The sequence below is a fragment of the Mesocricetus auratus genome, unplaced genomic scaffold (assembly GCF_017639785.1).
Source record: "Mesocricetus auratus isolate SY011 unplaced genomic scaffold, BCM_Maur_2.0 Super-Scaffold_100676, whole genome shotgun sequence".
NCBI lineage: Eukaryota > Metazoa > Chordata > Mammalia > Rodentia > Cricetidae > Mesocricetus > Mesocricetus auratus.
In genome coordinates this window covers 81,244,595-81,272,518 of record NW_024429266.1, presented here as the reverse complement: position 1 = coordinate 81,272,518, position 27,924 = coordinate 81,244,595, and the positions used below count along the sequence as shown (strand labels likewise).

Below are 27,924 nucleotides of genomic sequence, written 5' to 3'. Positions count from 1 at the left end.
AAAAACAAAAACAAAAACAAAAAGAAAGGAATAGAGAGAAAAGGAAGGAAGGAAGGAAAGAAGGAAAATAATTCCCTTTAACATTTTAAATAAGTCCCATATGTTACAAAATCATGGAGAAAAGAAGTATAGGATCAAATGATCTTGTAAGGAGGACACAGCTACCCTGAGAACACAGGTTCTTATTTTTATTTTTCTCCTTATTTCTTGTTGAATCCAAAGTTCAGAAGCTCATCTGAAGGGGAATTTCTGATGTTTGTGATTGCATTGTTTTTAGACATTAAATTTGCATAACAGAAATATGGTAAAACTGTAAAAGAAAATGTTTAGTATAATTGATCTGATTAAAAAGCATAAAATGAGCATTTTATTTTAGTAAGATAAATTGCATCAATTTGTGCACCTAACATGTTGATAATTATAAAAAATCTTACTTTAAAAATAAACCCTTAGGCTCCAGGAGTTCAGTTCAATGTTTAGACTTTGGGTGCCCATCTCATATTGAGGGATGCTCTCTTGCCTGGACACATGGGGGAGGCCTAGGCCCTGGCCTGGATGAATTGACAGACTCTGGATTTCGCCATGGAGAGCCTCACTCTCCCTGGAGAATGGAGTGGGTATTGGGTGGGGGTCTGGGGGACTAGGGGGATGGGAGAGGAGGGAAGGGAGAGAGAGATAGTATTGACATGTGAAGCAAGCTTGTTTCTAAGTTAAACAAAAAAATTTAAACAAAAAATAAACCCCTACTATTTTAAACCCTTGTAAGAAAGGTAATTTTGGTAATTGACAACAACTATGGAACACAGTACAGATTCAAAATAAAAATAAACTTTAGTAAGTTTAAATACAGAACTAGAATGAACACTTATGCACAATTCAAAGTAAAATTTCAAGGCAAATTGTTTCGTATTTAGTGAGATTATCCTTCCTATTCGATACTCTGAACTTAATTTAGACCCTTGCTAAAATACAAATTTGGGAGAAAGTCATCTGAGTCTTTTGCCTGCTCTTGTGACCCTTTCCCCCTGCTGGCTTGCCTCAGCCAGGCGCAACATGAGGGTTTGTTCCTAGTTTTACTGTCAATCGCAGTGTCTGGTTGCTATCCATTGATCGATCGTCCTTTTTTACAGGGAAAGGTAGGAGTAGTGGATCGGGAGGAGACAGAATGTGTGTGGCAGGGAAGGGATTTGGGAGGAGACGAGGGAGAAGAAACTGTGACTGAATGAAATCTGTGAGAGGTGAATAAATGAGAAAGAAAAATATCTGAAAAGAATTGTAAATATTGTAAAGATGTTTTTACAGTTAGTCATCACTTAAAATAACTTACTTCGTGGAAAGCGAGGTGGGTTATCATTGACATCCGTTAGGGTCACGGTGACTGAAGTGGTTCCAGACAGTCCGCCATTTTGACCAACCATATCCTTTGCCTGAATGACAAGCAAATACTGGTCTTTAGCCTCTCTATCCATGTTTGGAAGGGCAGTCTTGATGACTCCTGTAAGATTTTAAATCTCAGTAAACAGCACCATGATTCACTACATTATAGTAGAAAAAAATATGGATAAAGGAACGACATGTGACTGTTCAGTTGCCATCTTGTGCTTTCATTTTTCTGCTTGCTTTCTTATTTTAGTGTAGATTAGAGATCATCGGTGTACATATACTTTATAATATATATATATGTACATCGGTGTACATATACTTTATAATATATATATATATGTATATGTATAATACTAATATGTAGCTTTAGGTTTTGTTACACTTATATGACCTGACTACACATCTACTCAGCCCTGACATCGCTTATCTTTCATTCTGTAGTCCCGAATTTCCTCTTCTGGTTATTTAACTTGCTGTAACTAAGACAGCTGTCAGAAGGACTGGCAGAGAACGTCTATCTTCATTATAAGCATATCTGTATGTTAAATAGTACATGTTCACATGCTTGAGTAGTCAGCAGTTGTCATAGTGATAACTGGAAGAAACCATACAAATAAAAAGAAAATGGCATTTAGAATTTCTAGAAAATTCTCATGCACTCATAGGAAAAATGTGAACATTCTTCCCATTTATGAGCCTATACCTTCTCCTTTATTCTGCTCCATATCTTTATTCTATCTACTTCAAAACTGTTCAGATGCTGATTGGCCAGTTTAATCTCTTGCCTTGTCTATACTTGGGCAAGTCAGCTACACAGTGCATTCTAAACCAACTTGGCTAGAGAGTGAAATTTTATATCTGAAAATCAAAACCACATGGCTAGTTGGTGGAAGTCTATAATCCCAGCATGTCAGAGGTAGAAAACTGATGATCAGGTGCTCAGGGCAATCAATCCTCAATAACAGTGAGTTGTAGAACAGCCTGGATTACTCTGTCACAGAAATCATCATCATCACCATAATCATCATCATCATTACCCTAAACTCTCTTCTGTTGCTCAGAGGATGCTCAATCTTAGTTTTGGTTCCAAAAAGCCAAGTGGTAAAAAGACCATCATGGAAACAAGAATCATTGAAAATTTTAGACAGAAATAGTAAAACAGATAGTATTTTGAAAATGATCAGAGTGTTCTTATTATTTCTAAAAATGAGAACATACAAAATAAAGGATAAGGTAAATAATCTATCATTTCTTGTTCTACCATATCAAATACTTATAGTAAATCTTTATCAAATACCAACACTCCAAGTTGAATGGTATAAATACACTATATGGCCATATATATACTATGTCTACCATTATTTCTCAGACATAAGCATGTATATTAAAATACACATAAACACATATCAGCAACTCATCTACACCTTTGCTTTATGGTAACACCTACTCACATATGCCAAATTTTATTTTTTGACATAACTCACTTTTTCTAAGCACATTGTGTATAACTGCCAGCAAGAGGTACCTGGATAGTATCACATATTAACATCTTCAGTGGCTTGTTGATATCTATATCCAAATTATTTATTTTGAAATGCTACCATAAAATGAAAATAATGTTATATACTCAGCAGTTTTACTTGTGAAATATCTGATACAAAGGTACCATTTGTTAAGTGTAATTATTTTATGTACACTCCATGTTTTTTCAGTATTTCTAACTCGACAGCAAAATAAGAATGAACTTAACTCACTATGGCTATTTATAAGTAAACTTTCTTACTATACCCTTTCTTGAGTAGACACTTATGTCTTCTTTTTGTTTTTTCTTGTTTTATTTGTCATTAGTAAATTTAATGTGTCTTTTTTATTAAATATTGATAATCTTGAGAATGGCTAATAAACACATTTAATTTTTATGAAGAAGTATTATTTTACAAAAAAATCCCACTCATAATTTCAACTATTTAGTCTCAGTCTCATGTTTTTCTTCCAACAAGACTGTGTACCTGTTATCACATTTGCAAAATACTATGGTAGAAGCAGGGATCACTGGGACAACCTGACCAGTTACATTAATAGAAATGGCTGCATGCAGGCTCTAAGATCTGTGAGAGACTTTCCTTTATTTAATAAATCGAGTTTGAAAAAGACTCTAATGTGAACCTGTAGCCTCCAAATGTGTTTGTGAATTCACACATGCTCCCTGTGAAATACAAATGGATTCAAACACATGAGAAAGTACATAACACACACACACACACACACACACACACACACACACACACACACACACACACCAGAAAGAGACACACACAAAGGATAGCAATTCTGATACTGCTGACTCCGTAGGTTTCACTAGTGACATTGTTTTTGAAGGAATTTTAACATCATTATATTAGAAGTCTGGATATCAAAGTTACCTACTTACTTTTAAGACCTATAAATGTCTCTTTATAAAGGATCTTATAAATAATATTTTCTCAACACTAAAATAATCACAAAACTTGTAAGTGATTGCAGGTGAGAGAGGAAATTTCCAAATACTTCAGCTACTACACTGAAGTGTAATAATAGGCAACACTTGAGTTTAGATACAAATACTTGGCAATACTTCATTTCTAGTTATTTAAATATTTTTGCTTTAACTTAGAAACTAATGTTATGAAAAGAATTCTTAGATATTACATTTTCATTTGTCAATTCTGAAGTCACAGGCTCATCAATGTACACACTGAGTAACTTTTTAAACATATTATTATTATATAAACTGGTAAAAGTTAGTCTGATATAACTGGGTTACTATAATGTGTAGTAGCATTATGGAATTTAAAATATTCAATAATCAATAATTTGTAAGCCATGCATAATGAAAGATAAATATATTGCTAGCTGTTTAGAAAGTATTTGGCCTTGTTTTCAACATTCCTTGTCTTATTATTTTAAACTAATACATAACCTGAACTTTATGAGTGGTAAAATATTTTCTTTAACTTTTATTTATAATTCACATTTAGATAAAGCATCCTAAAAATACACACACAAACACGGATGGATATAGTTTGCTTTTGTTCAACAATTGTCTGTTCTGTAGTCTGCAGAAAAACACTTACGATTTTTCTAATGTGCCAACAACTGTGATTCCTTTGTAGAACCTATCGTGTTACCATGGAAGCTTAATTTTGTAGCGTGATCATGTGTATCAGGTAAGATTTTCTTTCCTGCAATAAATCACAGTGTAGGAGACTACTTGACGCTTCCAATTTTTCTGCACACTCTGCTTTAAATTTGCTATCTTGAAAAACACATACTCTCAGTGTAGACAGATATATGTATATTGTGCATGGTCAACACATTGCCATTTGCCTTACTACAACTAAATCAACACATAAGATCATACTTTGAGTAGGTTAATAATAAAATTTGTGTCTCAGTGTTGAGACACCTGTTCTCATACGTGTTTCATTATTTGAGAACACATCCTTCCTGTAAAGTCAAAAACCTGTGCTAAGTCCCTTGGAAAACCACTAATGCTTCCCCTCTAATCATGGCAGCCTTTATTTCAGAGTCATTCTGACAACTCAAAGAATATAAAAATAAATATTAGCCATATCATCTTCCTTGTGATTTCTGTGTAGTTACTAATTCATGTGAGAGTGAGTGTCATAAAGTCACTTTATGCAAAGCTTTGAAAAATAACAGTCCATCTTTGAAAGAATGTTAATAGTGTTAGCAAGAACTGTATGTGTAATCATAATACATCGGAAAATCATGTCATTAGCCCCTTTCCTTTGTTTTTAATTGATTTTCCTGCCAGCCTCTGTGTTAGCTATTAAAGATAATAGCTTTATGGGAATATTCCCACGTAAATAAGAACAGTATATGTCAATGTCCCCCAGAGAAGGAGAAAATGAAAAGATCTTCTGAGCTAATTCGTAGCATGGGGGGAGAGGGAGTTAACAGAAAGAGAAGGAAGAAGAGGGGGAGAAGAGGACATGAGGGAGCAGGAAGTTTGAGTCAGGGAAGAATAGAGGAGAGCAAGAAAAGAGATATAACAGAGGGATGCATTATAGGTTTGAAGAGAAATCTAAGCAAAAGTGGAGAAGCTACCTTAAATACACTTCTCAGATAATGAGACTGATGACTACCTTATATGCTATCATAGAGGCTTCAACCAGTAGCTGATGGAAGCAGAATTAGACACCCACAGGTAAACACTGAGCGGAACTCTTGGAATCCAGTTGAAGAGAAGGAGGATTGATGAGAAAATGAGTCAAGACCAGACTGGAGAGACCTACAGAAACAGCTGACCCAAACAAAAGGGAAGCCTGAGGACCCCAGACTGATAGCTAGGAAACCAGCCAACGACTATTCCAGATCCCCTGAACGTGGTATACATCTAGGAAATATCTCCAACAAAATTCCATGCTAGTTGTCTTAGCTTAGTTTCTGTTTCTACTATAAAACATCATGCCCAAAAACCAAGTTGGGAATCACAGGGTTTATTTGGCTTATATTACAGCATTGCTGTTAATCACTGAATGAAGTCAGGACAGGAGATCAAACAGGGCAGTATCCTGGAGTCAGGAGCTGATACAGAAGCTATGGCTTTCTTTCCATGGCCCACTCATTCCACCTACTTACAGAACCCAGGACCACCTGCCCAGGAACAAACCATGGGCTGGACCCTCCCTCAATGATCACTACGTGATAAAATGCCTTACAGCTCAATCTCATTGAAGAATTTCCACAACTGAGGCTTTTCCTCTCTGATGACTCTACCTTTTGTCAAATTGACACACAAAACTAGCCAGTACACTAGTCAAGAACTAACTGTATATTCTGCCAAATATGATGAGTTGCTGAGTTCAGGTAAGAGCTAGAAAATCCTCCATAGGTACTTAGATTGGATAGCAAGTGTGGCCTCTGTAAACTGGGTCCTAATATCACTTTCTCTCTTTATGAAAGATACCATTTTAGGCAGATTATACCCATTTGTGATGTAGCATAGAAACTTGTGAAAACAAAATGAATTTCAAATAACTGAAGATGTAATGAATAATGAGTTAATTAGGAAATAAAATTAAAGTCAAACAAAGTGTACAGAAAGGGGAACACTCTTAGGAGTGTTTATCTGTGAGGCTTACACTGCCGTATGAAACTAAATACCCTGAATTACGTAACTGAAGTTATCAGAGCTTAATGTTGTGAGTTATTGTGTAATATATCCACAGATAATGAAAACTAGGTTGAAAGAACTGGCTTTGTATAATTCTAGAACATGACCATGATAAAATAAGTCAAGGCTGCCTTCAAATTTTTAAATCTTGAAAGTAATATTTCAAAGGAATTTAGAAATTCAATTATGATAATATTGAAACATGCTTCTTTAAGCAAATATCTCTTATTAGACTCAATACAATGGTGATTATGAATTAATTCCAAAAAGGTGCAATAATCTCAAACTTGATACTTTTTTTACTGTTGTTAATTAGCACTCTTCATCAGACATACATGATTACACAAAAGCATGACATTTGTGAGAATGCTCCTCCTTTACCTGAAAAAAATTCTTGGGAACAGAAATAATTTCTAGAAGAAATTTTAAGTGTAATTATATAAATACTATATACTTGTTATATAAGATATTAATCTCCTCCTGAAGTCTTTGTTCCCTCTTAAATTTTAACCTAAGCTTCATATTTTTGGAAGTGTTCATTTGAATGCCATATGTGCACTGAAGCCTCATATTTCCTACCACTTTGTCCTTTTTTGGTGATATTAGAGACTGTTCAATATTTAGAAGCCTGAGTTCACTTTAAGGAAGTCAGTCCCTGGAATTGTATCTTGAAGGTTTTATTGCCCACTGCCATTCTTGACTGAAATTTCTGCTTCTTTGCTGGTGCCACGCTGCAAGACCCTGTAGCTGTGGAGAGGATCACTCCAGCTTCTTTATTGAACTATATTGCCAAACTTAATGTGCCAAAATCAGTGTCTAATTCCTAAGTCATTTCTGGCATAAGCAATGGATATGGTGGTGGCCCTAAAAGCATCTGTACCTGAGTTAGATCCCCAGAACCCAACTGAAAGAGATAGATAATGTAGTCGCACTGGGGGTATAGAGAAAGCAACTCCTCGGGGTCAGCCAACCTGACCTGAGGAGTTCTAGGTCAATAAGAAACCTGTCTCTAAAACATTGAATGAATCAACTGAGAGAATGGAAAATAATGAAAGGTAGGTGGGAGTAGATGTTTCAGGTGTTATGGTAAAATTGCTAATAAAATGAACTTAAAGCAAGTCCTCATATAATGTATGGAAAGTATTAAATGATCATAACTAGTGTTTTCAAAATATAACTATTCAATTGGAGCTGGAGAGATGGCAGAGAAGTAATCCTAATCCTTACATGATGGATCACAATCATCTACACTTTCAGTTGCAATGTATCACATGTCTTCTACTGGCACCCTGCAGTAACACAATGCAGAGACATACATGGGGAAAAACAATCATACACACTCAAACCAAAACAAAACAGTTACCAAGTGGAAGGAGTGCTTCAGCTTTGCATCTCTTTTCCAGAGATGGTTTTATTGATCTGAGATTTCTTAGTTAGGTTATCTGTTTGCTTTGCTTAAATTTCTTCTAAATTGTTAAACAATTTCAGAAATAGGATTACTTTTGTGTTGGACTGCAAATTATTTAACTAGTCCCGTCATATATCAAATAGAATCAACATGGATTGCATCTTTAAGCAAGTTGTCGATATTGATTTTTTGTTACTACACACATTCAGTATTTGTGGAAGGAGAAACTATGGTAAAAAGGGTCACTGCCATCCAGGAACATATTTATTGCATAAACATTGTACTAATAGAGGATGCACTATGAGACATTAACCTAACTACTTTCACATCAGGTAAATACTCTTTAGGTAGTATTCCTAACAAAGACTGATTGCATGGATCTATTTTTAATAATCTTTATATAGCATTTTATCAACATCTTTTTGTGTCAAAATTGCACTTTATTCTACAAGATCCTTAAATTTGAAGAATTGGAAAGCAATAATATTCCTACCATAGTAAACATCACACTGATTCCTATAATGAAAACATTAAAGTTAGATTTCTGCTTTGAAGGCCCAGATGATTGAAAATTTTCCATTTTCCACAATGATTTTCCATTTTAAAGGTATATTCTAAACAGTATAAATCGTTCAATAAGCAAAGATGCACAAAATATGTCTGAGCTAATACTTGTAGGGAGAGATGCCCCAATAGTTGTCACGGTTACAGTATTAAAAATAATTTCCCTCACCTTCTCCCAAGTAAATATAATATCTTGAAATAAAAATCAATATTGCTTTCTTCAGTACTAACAATATAACCCCATGGCACATACAACTGGACAAATTAGTACAATTTTAGCTCCATGAGTTGGGGAAAAAATTACACAACCTGCAGTAAGACTATAAGTCACAAGAAAAGCATTAGGAGGGAAATATGTATCCCTTGGTATCACCACATTCTACTTGGAACAGATGACAAAATGCAAGAGCAAACAATTTGTAAGCACATACTGAAAGTTTCTCAGTCTTTCAAGGCTGAGGAATCTGACTCAAAGTAAGACTGACTAAATTTAGTTTCTCTAATACAGCCTTCAGTTAAATATGAACAGTTTCTATACTGACATGTCTCATATTCCTTAATTTATTCACCTTTAGCAGTCACTTGATTAATTATACTGATTTCTTTTCTATTTGGTTTCCACATAGTTTCCAAATTTTAACATTCGTTTGATGTACATCGTAACTGCAGACTGTACAAACTTTTAATGACTGAGTAGGATTTTTCTGCTTCTTATGCATATAACCACTGTTGCTTGCAAGGGCATCTGGAATATTTGCCCTTGCTTTTAATTACAAATGAAAGTTATTGCTCCTTTGGGAATATGAACAATGTAGTCATTACTTTTAAAATATTAAACTAGAGTCATACTTGTAATCCAATATCTTTAAAAGTACACTCAGCTGAGAAATTCTGCAACTTAAAAAGTTAAAGTATTAAATCTTTTGCATTTTAATGGAAACAAAATATTCAAAGGGGCATATTTAAAATATTAAATCATACCATCCTCTCTGCACAGTGACAGAGAGAAAAACTTCAACATTATATAATTATTTTTTAACAAAAATAGTACTTCAAGTATACTATCACTCAATCTAAACTTTTTTTATTTTCAAGACAAGATTTCTCTGGGTAACTTTGCAACTTGTAATATTTTAATAGAAAATGACAGAAACTTGTTTTGTTTTAAATTTAGTATTTCACAAATTTCATATTTTCTTCCTATTTTTCCTATGACCTACTTCATATTGTACACCTAGACAAAAAACATTTTGCTTGTTTTAAATTATGAATTCTCTTAATTTTCTACTGAGTTCATTAAAGAAAACAAAAGTAAAATATGTGAACAAGTAATAAAAATGTCCTAACAAGGACATGAGTCACATCTGAGATAATTTTGAATTCCATTGTATTTACTGTTTTCATGAACACAAGCAAATGAAATAAAATAAGTGTAAACTCCTTTATAATACAGTGCATTTAGTAATTTTGACATATTGAGAGGAGCAAAATAAAAAGTACCCAGTGTTATTATATTAATAGAAAATAAATATTAAGTATAAGCCAGAATATAAATGATAACTACAGTAAGTGCAAATTTTATTCATTACCTGTCTTTGGTTCCACTGAAAAGTATGGCTGTCCTTGAAGAATACTGTAGACCACCCGAGCACTGTTGCCATAGGTAGGATCATCAGCATCTGTGGCTGTCACTTGTACCACTGAAGTCCCTAGTGGACAACCAAACAGTCTTTGAATTAAATTTCTCAAATACAAGGACATTAAAGGACTCAGACACTGTCATAAAATCTAGGCTAAATTTATTTATTTGTTTAAAGTGATCTTCATCAAAGCACATGAGATATCAAGCTAGTATATTTTTGTTTGAACCAAATTAAGAAAATGAATTTTAACAAAAATCCTTGAAATAGGTTGTATGAAATTATTTAGGCAAAGAGACTACAGAATTATGAACATTAGATTCAAAAAGTTAGAGCCAAAAGAGCTTAGATATAGGGTCTCACCCATCATGCTCAGGTGTCAAAATTTCATTAAGAACATTGTCTTCCAAACTCAAGAACTTTCCAGAAGGCAGACTGAGATATAAAAGGAATCTGATACCTCATTCTTCAGCAAGACTGAGATGGAAGCAGAAATCTGTACTTGTAGGATGAGTAGTGGTTCCATTTATTTGCATATTCAAATCTTATTTCATCTCCTTGATAGGTGTTCTGGGATTTTGTTTGTCTATACTAATTCTGAATTAAAAATTTGAGCCAACTTCAACAAAGTTGAAAAAGAATGGTGCTATAAATATGGCACTGATGTCACAGTGTCTTCATTTTATAGATAGTCACTCATTTTCTGGCTTTGGTCAGTTTTCCTTCTGTTTTAATTTTTGTTGTTTCAGATTTTTTATCCCACCCCCTTTTTTATTATTCTTCTCTCCTGCAATGCATCTCTACTGCATGACTGATTTTTAAAAAATGAATGTGCAAAGAAATTATTCTTAATACTTTCCTATACTCATAGACCACTGCCTGTTTGTTTAATAATAAGAGACAGAAACGTGGTGGATCCAGAGGGAATAGGAGATATTGAGGATCTATGAGGAGCAGAAAGTGAAGAAATTGTAATTGGGATATATTATGTGGGTTAAAACCCATTTTGACTAAGAGGAAAACAAAACAAAATGAGAACATTGATGCAAATATCTGTTTTCTGCTGCTCTTGGAGCATAAGCTTTAAAAGGCATAATCATTTCATGCATTTATGCATGTATTAGCATGTAACTTATGTTCTACCTGTTACATAAAGAAAATGTATCATTTTGATGCACTGAGTGTTAGCGTGGTTACAGTAATTCCTAAATAGCGAACTTTAAATGTACTGTCATCTTTGCATAGATTTCTTTCTCTATGCTTATTTTACTAATATCATTTTTCCGGAATTCTACCCAATTTCTATATTATGACATAACTTGCTAATTTCATCTATCTTGTGGTTGAATAGAAATCATGAAATTACAATCATAAAACTTGTTCGTGCTTTGTTTCTCCTTTGGTAAATTTCACTGACTATGTCAAACAGAACCAATGTGGTGAATGGTGTGTATTCCTAAATCAAACTCAGTCACATTTTAGATTCATTAAGTGTGAAAATTATATAGATGTTTAGTTTATCAGCACATTTTAATTATTTAATAGGTACATATATACATACATGCTTGTATAAACATAAAGTTCTGGGTGTATATTGGTGAGTATGCATGTGTGTGTGGATGGTGCACTTATGTGGAGTCTAGGGATCAACCATATGTCTCATTACTAAAGCAACATCCTGCTTGTTTTATTGAGACAGGGTCTCTCCTGACCTCGACCATACTGTGTAGATTAGGCTGAATGGTGAGCAAATCCAGGAGTCTCCTTGTGATGACTCCCAGTGGCAGCAATGCAGTGCATTCCCAGCTTATAATATGGGTCCTAGGATTGAGATCAGAGCCTCATGCATTCATGCCAAGGACTTTACTAGCAGAGCTTTGTTTCTCGCCTCGGAAGCGAGAGCATCTGTGCTTCTCTGAGCTCTGTAGCCATTTAGAAATTGTTCTACAGACTTATTATCATTGATAAAACTTGTGCTAATATGAGTTTATAAAAAGAAAAACTCTAAAATTAAACCCTGAATATTTATGGGCCATACAACATATCAATCAGTGTTATTTTCAATATTTTGTGAGAATTAAACAATTTAGTAAGTTTTAATACATTATCACTACATTTTAGTATTTAAAGTTTGAAATTTTTATTAATCAGCTTAAGAAAGTTTTCAATAATTTATAAAGGTATTTGAAACATAATTTCTGAGTCAAAATAGTGGTGTACTGGGTAATCTCTAAAATAGAATGTATCATATACTTAATTAGCATATTCAATGCTAAATTTGCCAAGTCAATGAAAAATATCCCAAATACTATTACCTAGAAGTATTAAGCTCAATGAAACACAGCTCAAAACTTGTTTTAGCAAACAGTACTAATTGGGGGAGGAAATTGCCAACTTCTTACACCTGCCACACACACACCCGAATCTTATTGTCACTGTATTGCTTCTTTTATTCCTGTGGGAAACAGTTGCAAGGTGCTGTTTGAAGTCATGGCCAGAATTAAGAAAAAGGGTACATATGTGCTTTGTCAGAGACATGCATATCTACATATTATCATTAGAACCTCTCTATGTTATAGAATATTTAATGACTAAAAGTCTTGATAATTCCTTTTTAAGATTGAAATTCTCTAACAGATAGAGCCACATGTCCCCAAAAGATTGGGTTCTAAATTGCCATGCCCTAAGTGGAACACTTACCTGTACAATCAAACCACCAGTGTAACAACATCAGTCAAAGGACTGAATGAATAAAACAAGATAAACAATGGTGGTTAAAATGTCCATGTGCTATAAATTTCACCAATATCTTAAATGAGCTTAGTCCTTCAATAATAAAACCAACAGGGATTACATTTATAAACACATTGTCCTATTTTACAGTCCCATTACAAATAATTTATATACGTAAATTACATAGTGGCTAAATAAAATGCTATTGGGGAATACTCAAAACATTGAAATTTAAAACAGAATTTAAATTTTTGGCATAAAGTAAACATGTAAGTTTGCATTTTTTTAAATGAAGAACTGCTGAAAGATCCTAGAAGGTGCTTTTTGTTGTTTTCTGTTTACCTATTGCTTTATTACTATGAGAAACAACTCGGTATTTAATTTACAAGTGAAGAGATTACAAAAGAATTAGTGGCAGTAAAAATGGGAAGGGAAAATCAGAGGATCATTGCCCTAATAGAGAAGATTTTGTTCTTTTGTTTGCTTTCTTTTCAGAGTCTCTAGAACAATCTGCCACGAGAGAGAGAGAGAGAGAGAGAGAGAGAGAGAGAGAGAGAGAGAGAGAGAGAGAGGAGGGAGGGAGGGAGGGAGGGAGGGAGGGAGGCAGGGAGGGAGGCAGGGAGGGAGGGAGGGAGGGAGGAGGAGGAGGAAGAAGAAGAGGAGGAGGAGGAGGAAGAGCAGGAGGAGGAGGAGGGTTGAAAGAACATACAGTTACTTTAAAAAATAACATGTTAGAAGTCATTATAATCATATTTTTATATAAATATTTAATAGAAAGGAAAATTCACACGGTATTTGTTTATTAAAGACAACGAAAGTTGAGCCAAGGGAACAGGATAAAATTGTAAAATGTAAAAATATGAAACAACAGCAGAAAACTTCTGGTAAACTTCCAAACACTTAAAGGAGGATTTGAATGAATGAGTCATGGCTTCTAGTATGTCATCAGTTTACTTTCATTCTGATCATTGCTACACATATACCAGTATATTTTTCAGACATTTAACTCAAAAATAATGTGCTCTTTACTTACCCACAGGAGACATTTCAGGAACTCCAGCTGTGTATGGGCCATCCAGAAATTTGGGTTCATTGTCATTGATATCCTGAATTTTTATTACAAATTCAGATTCAGGCTCCACAGGCTTGTTGGTGAGTCTGTCCAGAGCTTGGGCTCTGAGTGTATAATAGGCCTGCTCCTCCCGATCCAATCTCTTGGTGGCATGAATATCCCCAGTGTTCTCATCAATAATGAAAATGGAACTTGCCCCTTCGCCTGACAAGATGTATTTGATGGAACCATCTCCTTTATCAACATCAGAGTGAAGCTGGTGAAAAATTCATGTAAGATGAGATTAACTTACCAGAGATTCAGCAACATGGAGACATGTAAAAGTTACTCACTCTTGTATCAGACAGCTGTATGAGATTTCATTGTTCTTGGGAAGATAAGTCAAGTGCTGATTGTGCACAGAAGCAAGGATGTATAGTAATCTTTTCTTTCTGTAAATAGTCTCATTTCCAAATATGTCTTCATCCCATTCAGAAATATAGGAACTTTTGATATATTACATATATAGATGGAATATATTTTAGTATATATGTTTAAGCATATATTTAAATGTGTGTGTGTGTCCATTTTTTAAATTTAGCATTCTCAGACGAGTCATCAAGTACATATGCATACATATTGATGTTTTTACTTTCTTCCTATGGGATTTTCTGTATATTTGTAAATTTGTTTCTGAGACACTCATTAGTTTTCATATATGTATGTACATATGGAACCATATCTTACGAGCTCTATCTCCTGCCTCCCTAGCATGTCTTCATATACAAACCACATAATGATTAACCAGCATGAATGAAAGTCCAGTCTCTAAATCTACCTCCAAACCTTATTCAGCATTTTATTTTTGAAGCAGAGAGTTTATTGCTGATCAAAGTAGGGATTTTAAATCAATATGTGTACAAGAAACAGCTGAAATACAAAGAACTGCAGTAGACTTTCATGATTAACACTGGTGTCAAGTGCAGGACAACACGGTCTGATTTGCATTTCATATCTGAACTGACCCTGCTCTATGTCACAACACAATATACACAGATCAATCTTTGGAAACATAGAAATAATTATATATTTTCCTGAACTTCATAACCTGAGAAACATGCTACTCAATTCATCATTTCACCAATCATTCATTTCCTTGAGTGCTAAATCCACTCAGCTGGCATGGTTGCAAAATGTACTGATCACATTATAGGCACAAGAAAGATACTATAAATTGAGTCTTAAAAGTGAAGGTTAGTCTGAGTTCTGATGCTGCATTTTGCATTATTATGCTGATTAATATCCATGAGTGATATCAGAAGAGTTTAAAGACATATAATTAATATTGATTGTTTCTTCATTGTTACAAGAATATCAATACTTCTCGTCTCCCCCTCTCCTTCTTGACACACTTATCAACATATGATTCCTCAAGGACAAAGAAAATTACTTTCTTCCTATCAATAACAACTTCCTCTCAGTTAATATCACAACTGGATTGTGGTAATTGACAAACTGAACAACAAATATTTTCTTAAAATCTACATTTTATTCTTGTAGAATTAATATAGGCTAATTTGGTTAAAAACAATGAACTGCCTTGGGTATTAAGACATGTGTACTATAAATCTGGGTATACAATCATAGTTTTAATAAATAAAAATTCATGTTGTTACACTCGCTGGTGAAAGAGAGTACTCAGAAAAGAAGAGAAATATTGCAATGTTTCATTAAACTCCTCCATTCCTGGTGGGAATGCAAACTTGTACAGCCACTTTAGAAATCAGTATGGCAGTTTTTCAGGAAAATGGGAATCAGTCTACCTCAAGATCCAGCAATACCACACCTAGGCATAAACCCAAGGGATGTATGTACTTTCATACAGCAAGGACATCTGTTCAACCATGTACATAGCAGCATTATTTGTAATAGCCAAAACCTGGAAGCAACCTAGATGCCCCTCAATGGAAGAGTGGATAGAGAAAATGTGGTACATTTACAGAATGGAGTATTACTCAGTGGAAAAAGAAAACAATGAATTCTTGAAATTCCCAGGCAAATGGATGGAAAAAGAAGAAACCATCCTGAGTTATGTAACCCAGTCACAAAAAGACAAACAAGGTATGTACTTACTCGTATATGGATATTAGACATAGAGCAAAGGATTACCAGCCTACAATCCACACCTCCCGAGAGGCTAGGAAACAAGGAGGACCCTCACAGGGACATACATGACCCCCAAAAAAGGCGAAATTGAAAAGATTGCCATGTCACTGTGCAGCCTGTACAGTGGGTGTCGGGATTGATGACACAGAGACCCATTGGTGGTGAAATAAGGCTTCTTGAAGAAGGCTTCAAGAAGGCCTCAAGAAGGCCCGAAAAAGGCTCCAAGAAGGCTCTTGCTTTTATGCCCTGACACAAGATGCAATGGTGGGGTGTCAGGAAGGGCAGTTAGTCATTGGAAAAGGTCAAGGTCAGTGTGTTCCCGTGGGCAAGCCCTTATCAGGAATGGAAGGCAAACCTCATTGCTCAGGTAAACATTTCTTATGGGCACCGTATTGTTTTTAGTAAACATGTCTTCTCTGCAGTTGGTTACTAGCTGCCTGCTCCCAGACTGATGGGGAAGTGGAACTCTGGCCAAGGTCTCTTGTTCCCACAAAGATCTCCTGAGCAAATTGGGAGCATGTGGGGTGGAGGTAGGGGAAAGAGAAGGGGAGAAGAGGTGCAGGGGGGAGGAAAACATGAGGGATCAGGAAGACTGAGACAGGGCAGGGGAAGAATAGAAAGGAGAGCAGGAAAAGAGATACTTTAATAGAGCGAGCCATCTGACACTAAGAAAATGTTCAGAGATCCACAAGGATGACCCCAGCTAAGAATCTAAACAACAGTAGAGAGGCTACCTTAAATGCCCTTACCCTACAATGAGATTGATGACTACTTTAAATGCCATACTAGAGCCTTCATTCAGTAGCTGATGGAAGCAAACACAGACATCCACAGCTAAGTTCTGAGCCAAACTCCTGGAATCCAGTTGTAGAGAAGGAGGATAAATGAACAAAAAGGCGAAGGCCAGGTTAGAGAAACCCACAGAAACAGCTGACCTAACCAAGTGGGAGCACACAGACCTTAGTCATAAAAACTGGAGAACCAGCATTGGACCAAACCAAGCCTTCTGAACTTGGGTGTGAGTTAGCATGCTTGGGTGGTCTATGCGGCCTCTGACAGTGGAACAGTATTTATCCCTAGTGCGCGAATAGACTTTGGGAGTCCATTCTCCCAGCTTGGATACACAAATAAGGGCCTAGGCCTTCCCCCAAATGATAAGACACTTAGATGATGCCATATGGAAGGCCTCATCCTCCCTGAGGAATGGATGTGGGTGGAATGAGGGGTCCATGAGGGGCATGGGAGGATGTGGGGGAGAGGGAACTGGGATTGATATGTAAAATAAGATTGTTTCTAAATTAAATTTTAAAAATTTCTTAAAAAGCACAAATATTCAGCAGCAGTCTTAAATTCTTACCTGTGTGTGTTTGTGTGAGTGTGTGTGTGTGTGTGTGTGTACATGAGTGCAAGTGCCTGTAGAGAACAGAAAAATCTTTTTGATCTCCAGTGCCATATATAAAGGAAGTTTCCCACCCTGTAATATCTTCATTGAAATTGAACCTGAGTCCTCCCTAACAGCAACACATGCTCTCAACTGCTAATCGAATCCAGCCTAGGAAATGCCATTCTGTCATTCTTAATTTGGCACACACACACACATTTTTGTCTGTGTGTTTATGTGTGCTTTCTGTGAGTAGTTATTATGACGTAAACTTCTTTTACTTTTAAGATTTTATGTATCTATTGTTTCATGTTCATTAAGAAACATTAGGAACGTTCCAAAGTTACTAATAGTAAGAGAGAGAGAGAGAGAGAGAGAGAGAGAGAGAGAGAGAGAGAGAGAGAGACAGAGAGAGAAAGGAAGAAAGAAAAGAAGAAAAGACAACCAGTTGGCACAGAGAAAGGAGGGAAGCAATGGTATGTGGATATCATGATCAACAAGCATGTTTAAAAATATATTTCTTAACCATCTGCTGTGGTTCCATTATATTTTGTTGAAAATGTCTCCTCACTTTCTATGCCATATCATCTTTGTATTTTTCATTGCTCCACCAATTTTCTCTGAACTAAACTTGCCTTCTGTATTTAAAAATATATTTATCTTATTTTTTGAGATTATGATTTAATTACATCATTTCCTCCTTCCCTTTGCTCCCCCCACTCTCCCTCCTTGTCCCTTTGCAAATTTATTATTATTTTCATCAATTACTGTGGCATACATATATCTATACATCTGTATCATCATGGCTATGCAAATACACTTGGCTCAGTCTGTGTAATGTTTCATATAAGTAACAATTAAATATTTATACCTTTCAGTATTTTAATCCAATTTTAATAGTTTACTTAATCAACTAGAAATATCCTCATTCATCCCTTGTTTTAATACTACCACACATTTAATACTATCTCATTGTCTATAATATTATAATTGCCAGATGTGTACTATCTACCCAGCCTTCCCTCTCACTCACTCTCAAAAGCTGTGTTGTTTCAGAACAGCATACTGAAATAGTCCTTGTTGAATGAACATAAGTAGTATTGCCCATTCATTCATTTATTTATTTATTACACATTCATTTAGAACATGCCTTTTAGTGAACTGTAGCTAACTCAGGCCCAACACTCATGCATGCATGCTCATTTTTACTGAATCCCCATAGTTCTATTAACGTAAAATTTCTATACTAACTAGATACTCAGCATACTCTATATTTTCAGTAAATAGCATGTTACCACAAAACTTGGTAAATTCACAATCTGTTTTGTAAAATAGAAGTATTTGTATAATTCCTGTGTTTGTCATTTTAGGTTTCAATCGCACCAGGGAATATAAGTTTTTTGATGACAGAATCCCTTTTTCTTTAGTCCATGTCTTTATCCATTATTTATTTTGTAACTTGTGATTGTGAAGGTGAACTAAGATTATTGTGCATATCTTGTAACCAGAGACACCCTAGTAAGCATTACCAAAAAGAATGTTTAATTGATTTCCTTAAAATACCAACTAAAAATGCTAAACATTCCTGAAATACGACTGAGATTTAAAAAGATCAACATATTGGTTAACATTTTTCCCCATATTATTCTTAAACTGAAAATTTATCTTCCTTGAAAGCTTGTCTTTATTCATGATTCATCCCAATGCTATGTAAAGCTGTGATAAAGAGGTGAAGTTTTCTGAGGAGTTATGAGCACTATTTGAAATAAAGCATGGAATATAATTCATAAAGGTAAATAATTTACCATTATTATTGCGCTTCTTAATGAATTCATACTAAACTTACCATATAGAATACAAACCTATACAGAGTAGAACTATTGCAGAAATTAATATATGTCATAAAAATTTCGATACTAAAAGTAACATTAAATTGTAGACTCACCTATGATTCACTTATGAGAAAACTAGCCATTACTCTACCTTTACAAGAGATTTTGTTTTCTTATTGTAACCCTGGTAAGAAAAGATGCAGATGAAGTATTAAATGCAATCTTATAATCCTATTGGATTTGTGCATAAGAAAATGTGTATTATCATAAGTAGAGAGGGTAGATTTACACAATAGATACTGGAAATGAAGTAAAGTTGCAAACTAACTCCAGATTTTCTTTTCTCATTGTAACTTTCAATAAATATTTTCTATGTGTCACAAAACATCCTGTAGTTATCAAGATGTTGCAGAAATACTGAGGATGGAAACAAGTATGAGAGTCATTTCTTTTTGGTTGCAGTATTCCTAACTTGAAATCATCATGTGGTCCAGGATACTATAACACAATTTACTTGTGAAGCATATTTGATTAAGATATTTGGTTTAAGAAGTTTAACGTTAATTACCATACATAGCTAAACAAGAAATAGTGGCATGATTCAGGGACTGCACAAGCAAAGATAACTGCCAAGAAACCTCAATTAAATTTTAGCCAACAATAAGTAAAAGATATTGTTTCTCATATTGAATACAAAATCACAAGGAGTTCTCAGCAATCTACTTGTCATCTGTGTTCAAACTGAATTCTTTGTTCAATATTTAAGGAATGGTGTTCCTTCAAAGGAGTACAAGGAGTCATAGTTATGGGTATTGACTCCTGTTTGCTCTACATTGTGCTATCTTCATCCTCCTTAATTCTCAGTTTACTGATCTGCTATAAATTCTATTGTGAATTAACACTTGGACTTAAATGTTTGAGACCAGATAAAATAAAATAATGCTTGTGGATGTAATACTACAAAGCACAGCTCCCTATCCGTACTTATAAATGTTACCTAAAAGTACAACACAATCATCTGTGCTCCTAAGAGGAAATGATCTTTCTCTATTTCTCTTTCTTTTTTTGATGTGTATGCACATTCCTGCTGCAGTGTACTTCCTCAGAGCTGAATAGTCGTAGCTACAGCTTTGTGATGAAAGAACAGGAGACAACTCAGACAGAAAGCAGCCTGTCTTCCACATGGAAGCCCTAAGACCCTCAGGAAAACATCAAAAACTCTTACTGCTTACCCAGGTCAGATACAAAACATTTACACCAACAGAGCAGTCTTTTCCGATTCTAATTCTTCCTGACAAACTGGAGCAGAGTTATCATCCTTAATTAATGCAATTAGGAAGACTTCACATTCTTGCTTCTGAACTCCAAAGGAGTACTGCACCTTAATCAGTTAGTTATCAGCTCCAAGAAAGACCAGAAGCAGTCAAAAGCAACTTCTTGAATCACCTGTACAGCTTTAATCCAAGGAAAAATGGTACAATTTGCTTTTTCAACTGAGACTAGTTAGCAGCTGAGTTGAACAACAACATTGAAAATATTGTCTGAAGCCTATATCATTTTACCTAAGAAGTGGTGGGGAAAGAAATGGAAAAAAATGCTTCACAATTGTTATATTGATGTATGTCATAAAGTTGCTATACAAAAATAAGAAACAAATATTAGGAGTTGATTTTTAATGTAAATAATTCTTGTAGCATGTTTCAAAACTATGGGAAAGTCATCCTGTGTTATTGAAAACTATGTATTCTGGACAGAAAAAAAGTAAGAAAAATATTCTACAATCTATACCAAATTGACCTTTCATTACAGATCATACTTAGACTCTAAGCTAGTGTACAGGATTCTACATGAAAAGTATATTTTCCTTTTCTAGTCTGATTTTTTATTAATTTATTTTTGCATTACAATCCCAGTTCCAACTCCCTCCTCTCTTACAGCCCCCCATCCCCCCCTACACCTCACTAATACTTCAATCCATTAACAACCTGACCCTCTCTTCCTTTCCTTGCCTTACTTCATTGATGGTATTTAGCGCAATAGAGACAAAAGGCAAATGGAGATTACCCACCAGACTTTCACCTGACATTTTGAAAAAAGCATCTACAAACACTGTAGAGAAAGTGCAGGAAGGAAAACCTAGACACAATGAAGATAACTACACTCACAAAGACACAGGCAATAGATAATCCCACTTTACCAAACACCAAAAGAAAAAGGGAGGAGAACCTACACACAATAACTTCACTACCAATAAATCAAGCACAAACAAGAATCATTAATCAATGGTCATTAATATCCCTCAATGTCAACGGTCTCAACTTGCCTATAAAAAGACACAGACTAGCAGAATGGATACGAAGACAGAACCCATCCTTCTGCTGCATACAAGAAACACATCTCAACGTCAAAGACAGATGTTACCTCAGAGTACAGGGTTGGGAAAAGATTTTCCAATCAAACGGACCCAAGAAACAAGCAGGTGTAGCAATCCTAATGTCTAACAAACTAGACTTCAAATTAAAATTAATCAAAAGAGATGAAGAAGGACATTTCATATTTATCAAAGGAAAAGTCCATCAAGATGAAGTCTCAATTTTGAACATCTATGCCTCAAATACAAAGGCACCCGCATTTGTGAAAAAAACATTACTAAAGCTCAAATCGCACATAAAATCTCACACACTAGGAGCAGGAGACTTCAACACTCTGCTCTCACCACTAGACAGGACCTCCAGACAGAAACGTAACAAAGAAACAAAAGAACTAATAGAAGTTATGACCCAACAGGGTTTAACAGACTTCTATAGAACATTCCACCCAAACACAAAGGGATATACATTCTCTGCACCACATGGAACCTTCTCTAAAAATGACCACAAAACAGGAAACATAGCAAACCTCCACAGATACAAAAAAATTGGAATAACCCCCTGTATCTTATCAGACCATCATGCATTAAACTTAGATTTCAACAATAACATAAATCATAGAAAACCTACAATCTCATAGAAATTGAACAATGCACAATTGCACCATCCCTGGGTAAAGGAAGAAATAAAAAAAGAAATTAAAGACTTCCTGGAATTCAATGAGGATGAAGACACAACACACCCTAACTTATGGGACACTCTGAAAGCAGTGCTGAGAGGAAAGTTCATAGTACTAAGTGCTCACATGAAGAAAATGGAGAATAGTCACACTAGAGAATTAATAGCACAGCTGAATGCTCTAGAACAAAAAGAGGCAAACTCATCCACGAGGAGCAGACACCAGGAAATAAACAAATTGAGGGCTGAAATCAATCAAGTAGAAACCAGGAAAACATTGAGAAGAATCAATGAAACAAAGAGTTGGTTCCTTAAGAAAATCAACAAAACAGAAAAACCTCTGTCCAAACTAACCAAAAAAGAGAGAGCATATGCTAATTAACAAAATTAGAAATAAAAAGGGGGACATAACAATGAACACTGAGGAAATCCAGAGAATCATCAGGGCATACTTTGAAAATCTGTACTCCACAAAATTCAAAAATTTAAAGGCAATGGACAATTTCCTGGAGAGATATCACTTGCCAAAACTAAATCAAGAGCAGATAAACAATCTAAACAGACGCATAACCCGTTATGAAATAGAAGCAGTCATCAAAAGTCTCCCAAACAAAAAAATCCCTGGCCCAGATGGCTTCAGTACAGAATTCTAACAGAAATTCAAAGAAGAGCTAATTCCAATACTCCTCAAAGTATTCCACACAATAGAAGCGGGAGGCTCAGTGTCAAACTCTTTTTACGAGGCTACAATTACCTTGGTTCCCAAGCCACACAAAGACACAACTAAGAAAGAGAACTACAGACCAATTTCCCTCATGAACATCAAAGCAAAAATACTCAATAAAATACTAGCAAATCAGATTCAAGAACATATCAGAAAAACATCCACCATGGCAATGCCTTAATAGGCCTGCAATATACTTCCTGAAAATTTCCAACTGTGATGTCTTGCCTTGAGGATTAGAAAAGAAAAACATTAGTAGATGATGGAATAGAAATACAATGTTAAAATATGAATTCAAGGGCAGGAAATCAACACTTGTATAGGCTACAGAGAAAATACTTGACTAGCTTCAATTCAAATATAGGAATTACTATATGTCCAAAGTTAACTAATATTGCCATTGGTTGCAAAAAGACAGTAATGACTACCATGTCATAAATAATAGTGAGCAAGGAAGATAGTAATGCAGACAGAACTGGAGAAAGCCCAATAGGAATGCAGGCAGAGAGTGCTTTAACCCTTCAATAATTAGGCTTATTAATTAGTCTTTAGTAAACAAGTTTAAAAAGCCTTCCCTTTGCCACAAGTGAGAACCATCAGCCACTATAAAATTGTTCAGTCTTTGTCAGCTTGCTCTACTCCGTGCATTGGTGAATCCCACTTACTCCTTTTCCATTCAGACATACTTTTCTAACCAGTCTCCCTAGGTTTCTTCTATCTCAAAGTGCATTTCCCAAGGAACCTGACAGGTTAGTTGGTACATTGACTCAATCAGTGAGTGAAGAAAATCACTTCTTCTGTACACAAGTCAAGCTGGAGCTCACATAAACCTTGTCTCTTTCTAAGAATAACTGTAGAACTTCAGTAAGTCAATTTGATGAGAAATTTGTAGATCTAAGTAGTATTAGCTGAAGGAGGCACTGCAGTATAGCAAACTAAATAGAAGTCATAACCCATAGTAGAGGTCCCCACTGGAAACTCCTCTATTACATATTCTCACAAATGTGTTTGTTATACCAAACTTCATGAAGAGTATCTAATTAAGTTGTCTTTATTCAATAAAAGAAACAAAATTGCCTAGACTAGATAAACCTACCTAAACCTACCAGACGTTTCTCTATGGGCCAGATTTTCTCATTTGCTGTATCAAACTATTATACATGCAACATATTAACCAATGATCTAAATTGAAGAAATGATGACACAGTGCATCTGAGAAAAAAAAATTCTATTGTATTGATGATCTCGTTTTTGAAAGACATGAAATAAAACATGTTCATTAACTAAATGTGAAAGGAAAAAGTAAACATATCTATAGAATTTGGGAAATAATATGCTAAAACTGAAAAAAAAAGAATCCTTGAAAAAATCACTGGGGTAGCTTTAATAAACCTCACAATTTCCTACAATAAATAAAAAAATGAAAACAAACCAAACTTCTAGGACAGACTTTTCTGTGAGACTGGAAAAATATCTCATCCAAAATATAGCAGGAATGAAGATTAACAGATTCATGGTCCAACTTGAGTGACACAAGCCCTGAAAGTTGTTTGATCCTGTAAGCAACAGCATAGAGAGTTAAATGACAGTCTCTTCTGAATGATTTGCTTCCTTCCCATGTGTCCGTAGCTGTATTGACCTTCATTTCTTGAATTTCTACCCTCACCATTTTGAATACAATGTTTAATGGCCTAAGGATAAAATTCTTCACAAATCATTGTGATGAACTTTGTAAAGAAACAGAAAGAAGTTGAAAGTGTAAAAAGGGCACTTGCCACCACCAAAGGACAAAGTGAATGATTAGGTGGACATGGTGGGTCATCTGTAAGCAGTTATCTGATTATCCTTGAGAGATTAGCTATTGTTGTTCTGTGCTTTCACGCATGAGAATTTCTGATGCTAGTAGAAGACTATTAGAACCAAGCAAGGGGCTATCCATTCATCACAGTGTAAATGAAGGTAAAAGGCAACAGGTTAATTGAGAATGAGTGATTCTATTGCTTGATTAAGGCTGCGCTTCACAAAATTAGATTTAGATTTGTAGGTGATGAAATAATGTTTTTGACTTTGAAAATGTAGTAAGTTAATTTTTAAAAACCATATTTATTTCATCACAGGATATTTCGTTCCTTCTTTCTCAACATAAATCAGATAAAAGGACTATATTCTATTATCCATATTCCACAGAATTGGGATTCAAGAGGACTGTATCAAACACTTCAGCAACACCATAGCAATCCCTCAAGAGATTCAGAATAACTTAAATCAATTTGTATTTCTATTATACAACAAGAAATATGAAAAGAGATAAGAGTCCTATGGTCTAATGTGCTGATGTTATCTAAAATTGGAGAACTTAAGACTCAGTGCAAATCTCAGGGGAACAACAATCATTTGTGTAGTCAATTAGTAAGTAACCAAGTATGTCACCACCCGTTGCACACTTTTGACTCCAAGCACTGCAAAGACCAAGGAGGAGGGGGAGTTTTAGGTATGCCATTTTGCCATAGTTTAAAATAGATTCAAAAATTAAAATTTAGAGTTATATCACTATGCCAGTAGGCAAAAATCATACATTTCTAAAATATGTTTAAAATCATCTATCCTTAAAAAGTCAGAGATACATTCTTGTAGCATTTCATTCTGTAATTTAACAACATCGACGTAACAATGTCATGTACAAAATAAAATATAGCAAAAAAAAAAGACCTTAATTTCTGAGCACTTGGAAATCATGACTAATGTTCACTTCTGTATACCAGTTTGCAATTTGGTCAAGATGATTGATCAGAAAAAAATTAGCTTTTTATTTAAAACTCCATCTGAACAACACATACAAAATATCCTTAAAGGGTATGTCAACACAATAAGTGAACTACACATGAAATTCTGAGAGCTTTATTAATTTTATACTTTCTTAAAATTTGCACATTATAACCAAAGTTATAATTTATCTAAAATCTAAATCACAATGCTACTTAGGATCGCTTAAATATCTAAGAAACACCATTTATTTTTGTCTTCTGAGATTTACAATATATATTTTCTTTGTACTTCATTCTGTCACATTGTGGTTACAAGGTTTAGATGTTGTCTTAGTTATTTTCTTACTGCAGCAATAAAACACTATGACCAAGACACCTAATAAAAGAAGGATTTATTTGGGTTTACAGTTACAGAGAGATAACAGTTCATGATATGAGAGCAGAGGTATGGTACCTGGAGCAGGAGGCTGAAATCTGGTATCTTAAAACTAACAAATGAAGCAGAGAACTCAATCTCAAATTGGAATGATTTTTTAAACTCTTAAAGGCCCCCTTCATTGGCCCATTTCTCCTTAGCCTCTCAAAGAGTATTTCAGCCTGGGATCAAGTTTTCAAATGCAGAGATTATGACTGACATCCAATTCAAATCATTTCAACTTATACTACCCAGAACTTCTAGAAGCAGTGTGATAATAACAACATCCTGTCATTAATCTGCTGTTGGGGAATAGTAATAAATAGAAATGTCTCTGGAAGGCATAACTTGAGACAGATGTTTATATCATTATTACAAATGCTGTTTCCATTTATTAAAATATTATCTCTATAACAAAAGAAGAGAGCTTCATATGAGTTCCCTTTATAATTTCAGAAGAATCAAAAAGAAATAAAAAGGAAATTATACTTCTCTGACTGTGCATGTATATGCCAAAGATAAATTATCATAAACCCTGAACTGGTTGACAGCTTACTCAGTGACATGGGACCAATTTTCAACTACATTATAATAGAATAGTTCCTGAACCATTGACCAAAACTCAGTAACTCATCCCTTCTCTCTTATTTCTGAGGCTTCATACTTTACTTTGTATTTACAACCCCAGCCTTTACCCTTCTGCTTGAAGGTGTCATTAATTATACTTTATTCAAGTGGCAAGGAAGGAAAGGGTGTTGTGTAAAATACTCTGGAAAAAAGGTCACAGTTTTTCTAAGAAAGTATTACAAAAGAAGTTTACAGATCAGAAATTATGACTTAGAAAAGTTATTTTTTTCTGAACCCACATAATATTTGCCCATATTTGAATGTAGGTTCTTCTGTAGATAAATTTGCATTCATAATATCTAGGGATGCCAATTGCCACTGCCATGTCTTCTCTTTTTCTAAGAAATGGCCTGGATATCCTTGGATTATTTCTTTTCTGTGTGAAAAATCTAACCACTACATAGAAAAACATGAATTTAGAGCTATTGAATAATCAGGTATTTGTTTCTAGTCCCATTATTTTTTGACCTTCACCCTCAATTCTTTATGCCTGCTTCATTCTTAAATAGTCTAAATTCTGCCACTGACTAACACTACAGAAATGTATACAGTATAGATATTTCCTCTGGATTAAAATTTTGTTTCTCCAGGAGATAGAGCAGAAATCACCAAACCCAAAGTGAAATTACCAGGCTGCAGGAGAAACTTTCTAGACTCATGAAGTTATATAACTAGTAACAATTCCCTGGGAATGGAAGTCTATTCTGTTATGAATGGCTAATTTGCCAATATTATTTAAAATGGCCCTTCAATGATGCTTCTTTAGTTAAGTAAACTCACTGGTCCAAGAATCTAGAATAGGGTAGTGTCAATTCTTTTACCTGTCATTGTTGTCCTGTGAGGAGATACTGAAAGGATGGTAATAAAGACAATTGTTCACATCTCCCAGAAAAAGTAAGAAAAAAATAAGAAGGCAAAAAAAAGTCTAGAACTTAGCAGTCTTTCATTGGTCTCCCATAATCTGATGCCTATATCATATGATGGTATGTAATTTTAATATGCTTCTGAG

At 34.8% G+C, this 27,924-nt stretch overlaps 1 protein-coding gene across 3 annotated transcripts in view; it reads right to left on the bottom strand.

Moving 5' to 3' along the window:
* The window catches only part of Cdh7 (cadherin 7), a 134,768-nt gene that overhangs the window by 66,646 nt on the left and 40,198 nt on the right, over positions 1 to 27,924 (bottom strand). For 2 of the 3 annotated variants that reach the window (XM_040738179.1, XM_040738178.1), the window contains exons 3-5: positions 13,941 to 14,235; positions 10,124 to 10,243; positions 1,328 to 1,495 (exon numbers count right to left, since the gene is read on the bottom strand). In XM_040738179.1, the coding sequence (XP_040594113.1) occupies positions 1,328 to 1,495; positions 10,124 to 10,243; positions 13,941 to 14,235 (583 nt within the window). Of the gene's footprint in view, positions 1 to 1,327; positions 1,496 to 10,123; positions 10,244 to 13,940; positions 14,236 to 27,924 lie in introns of those variants that run through there. The other variant, XM_040738180.1, reaches the window with a different exon arrangement.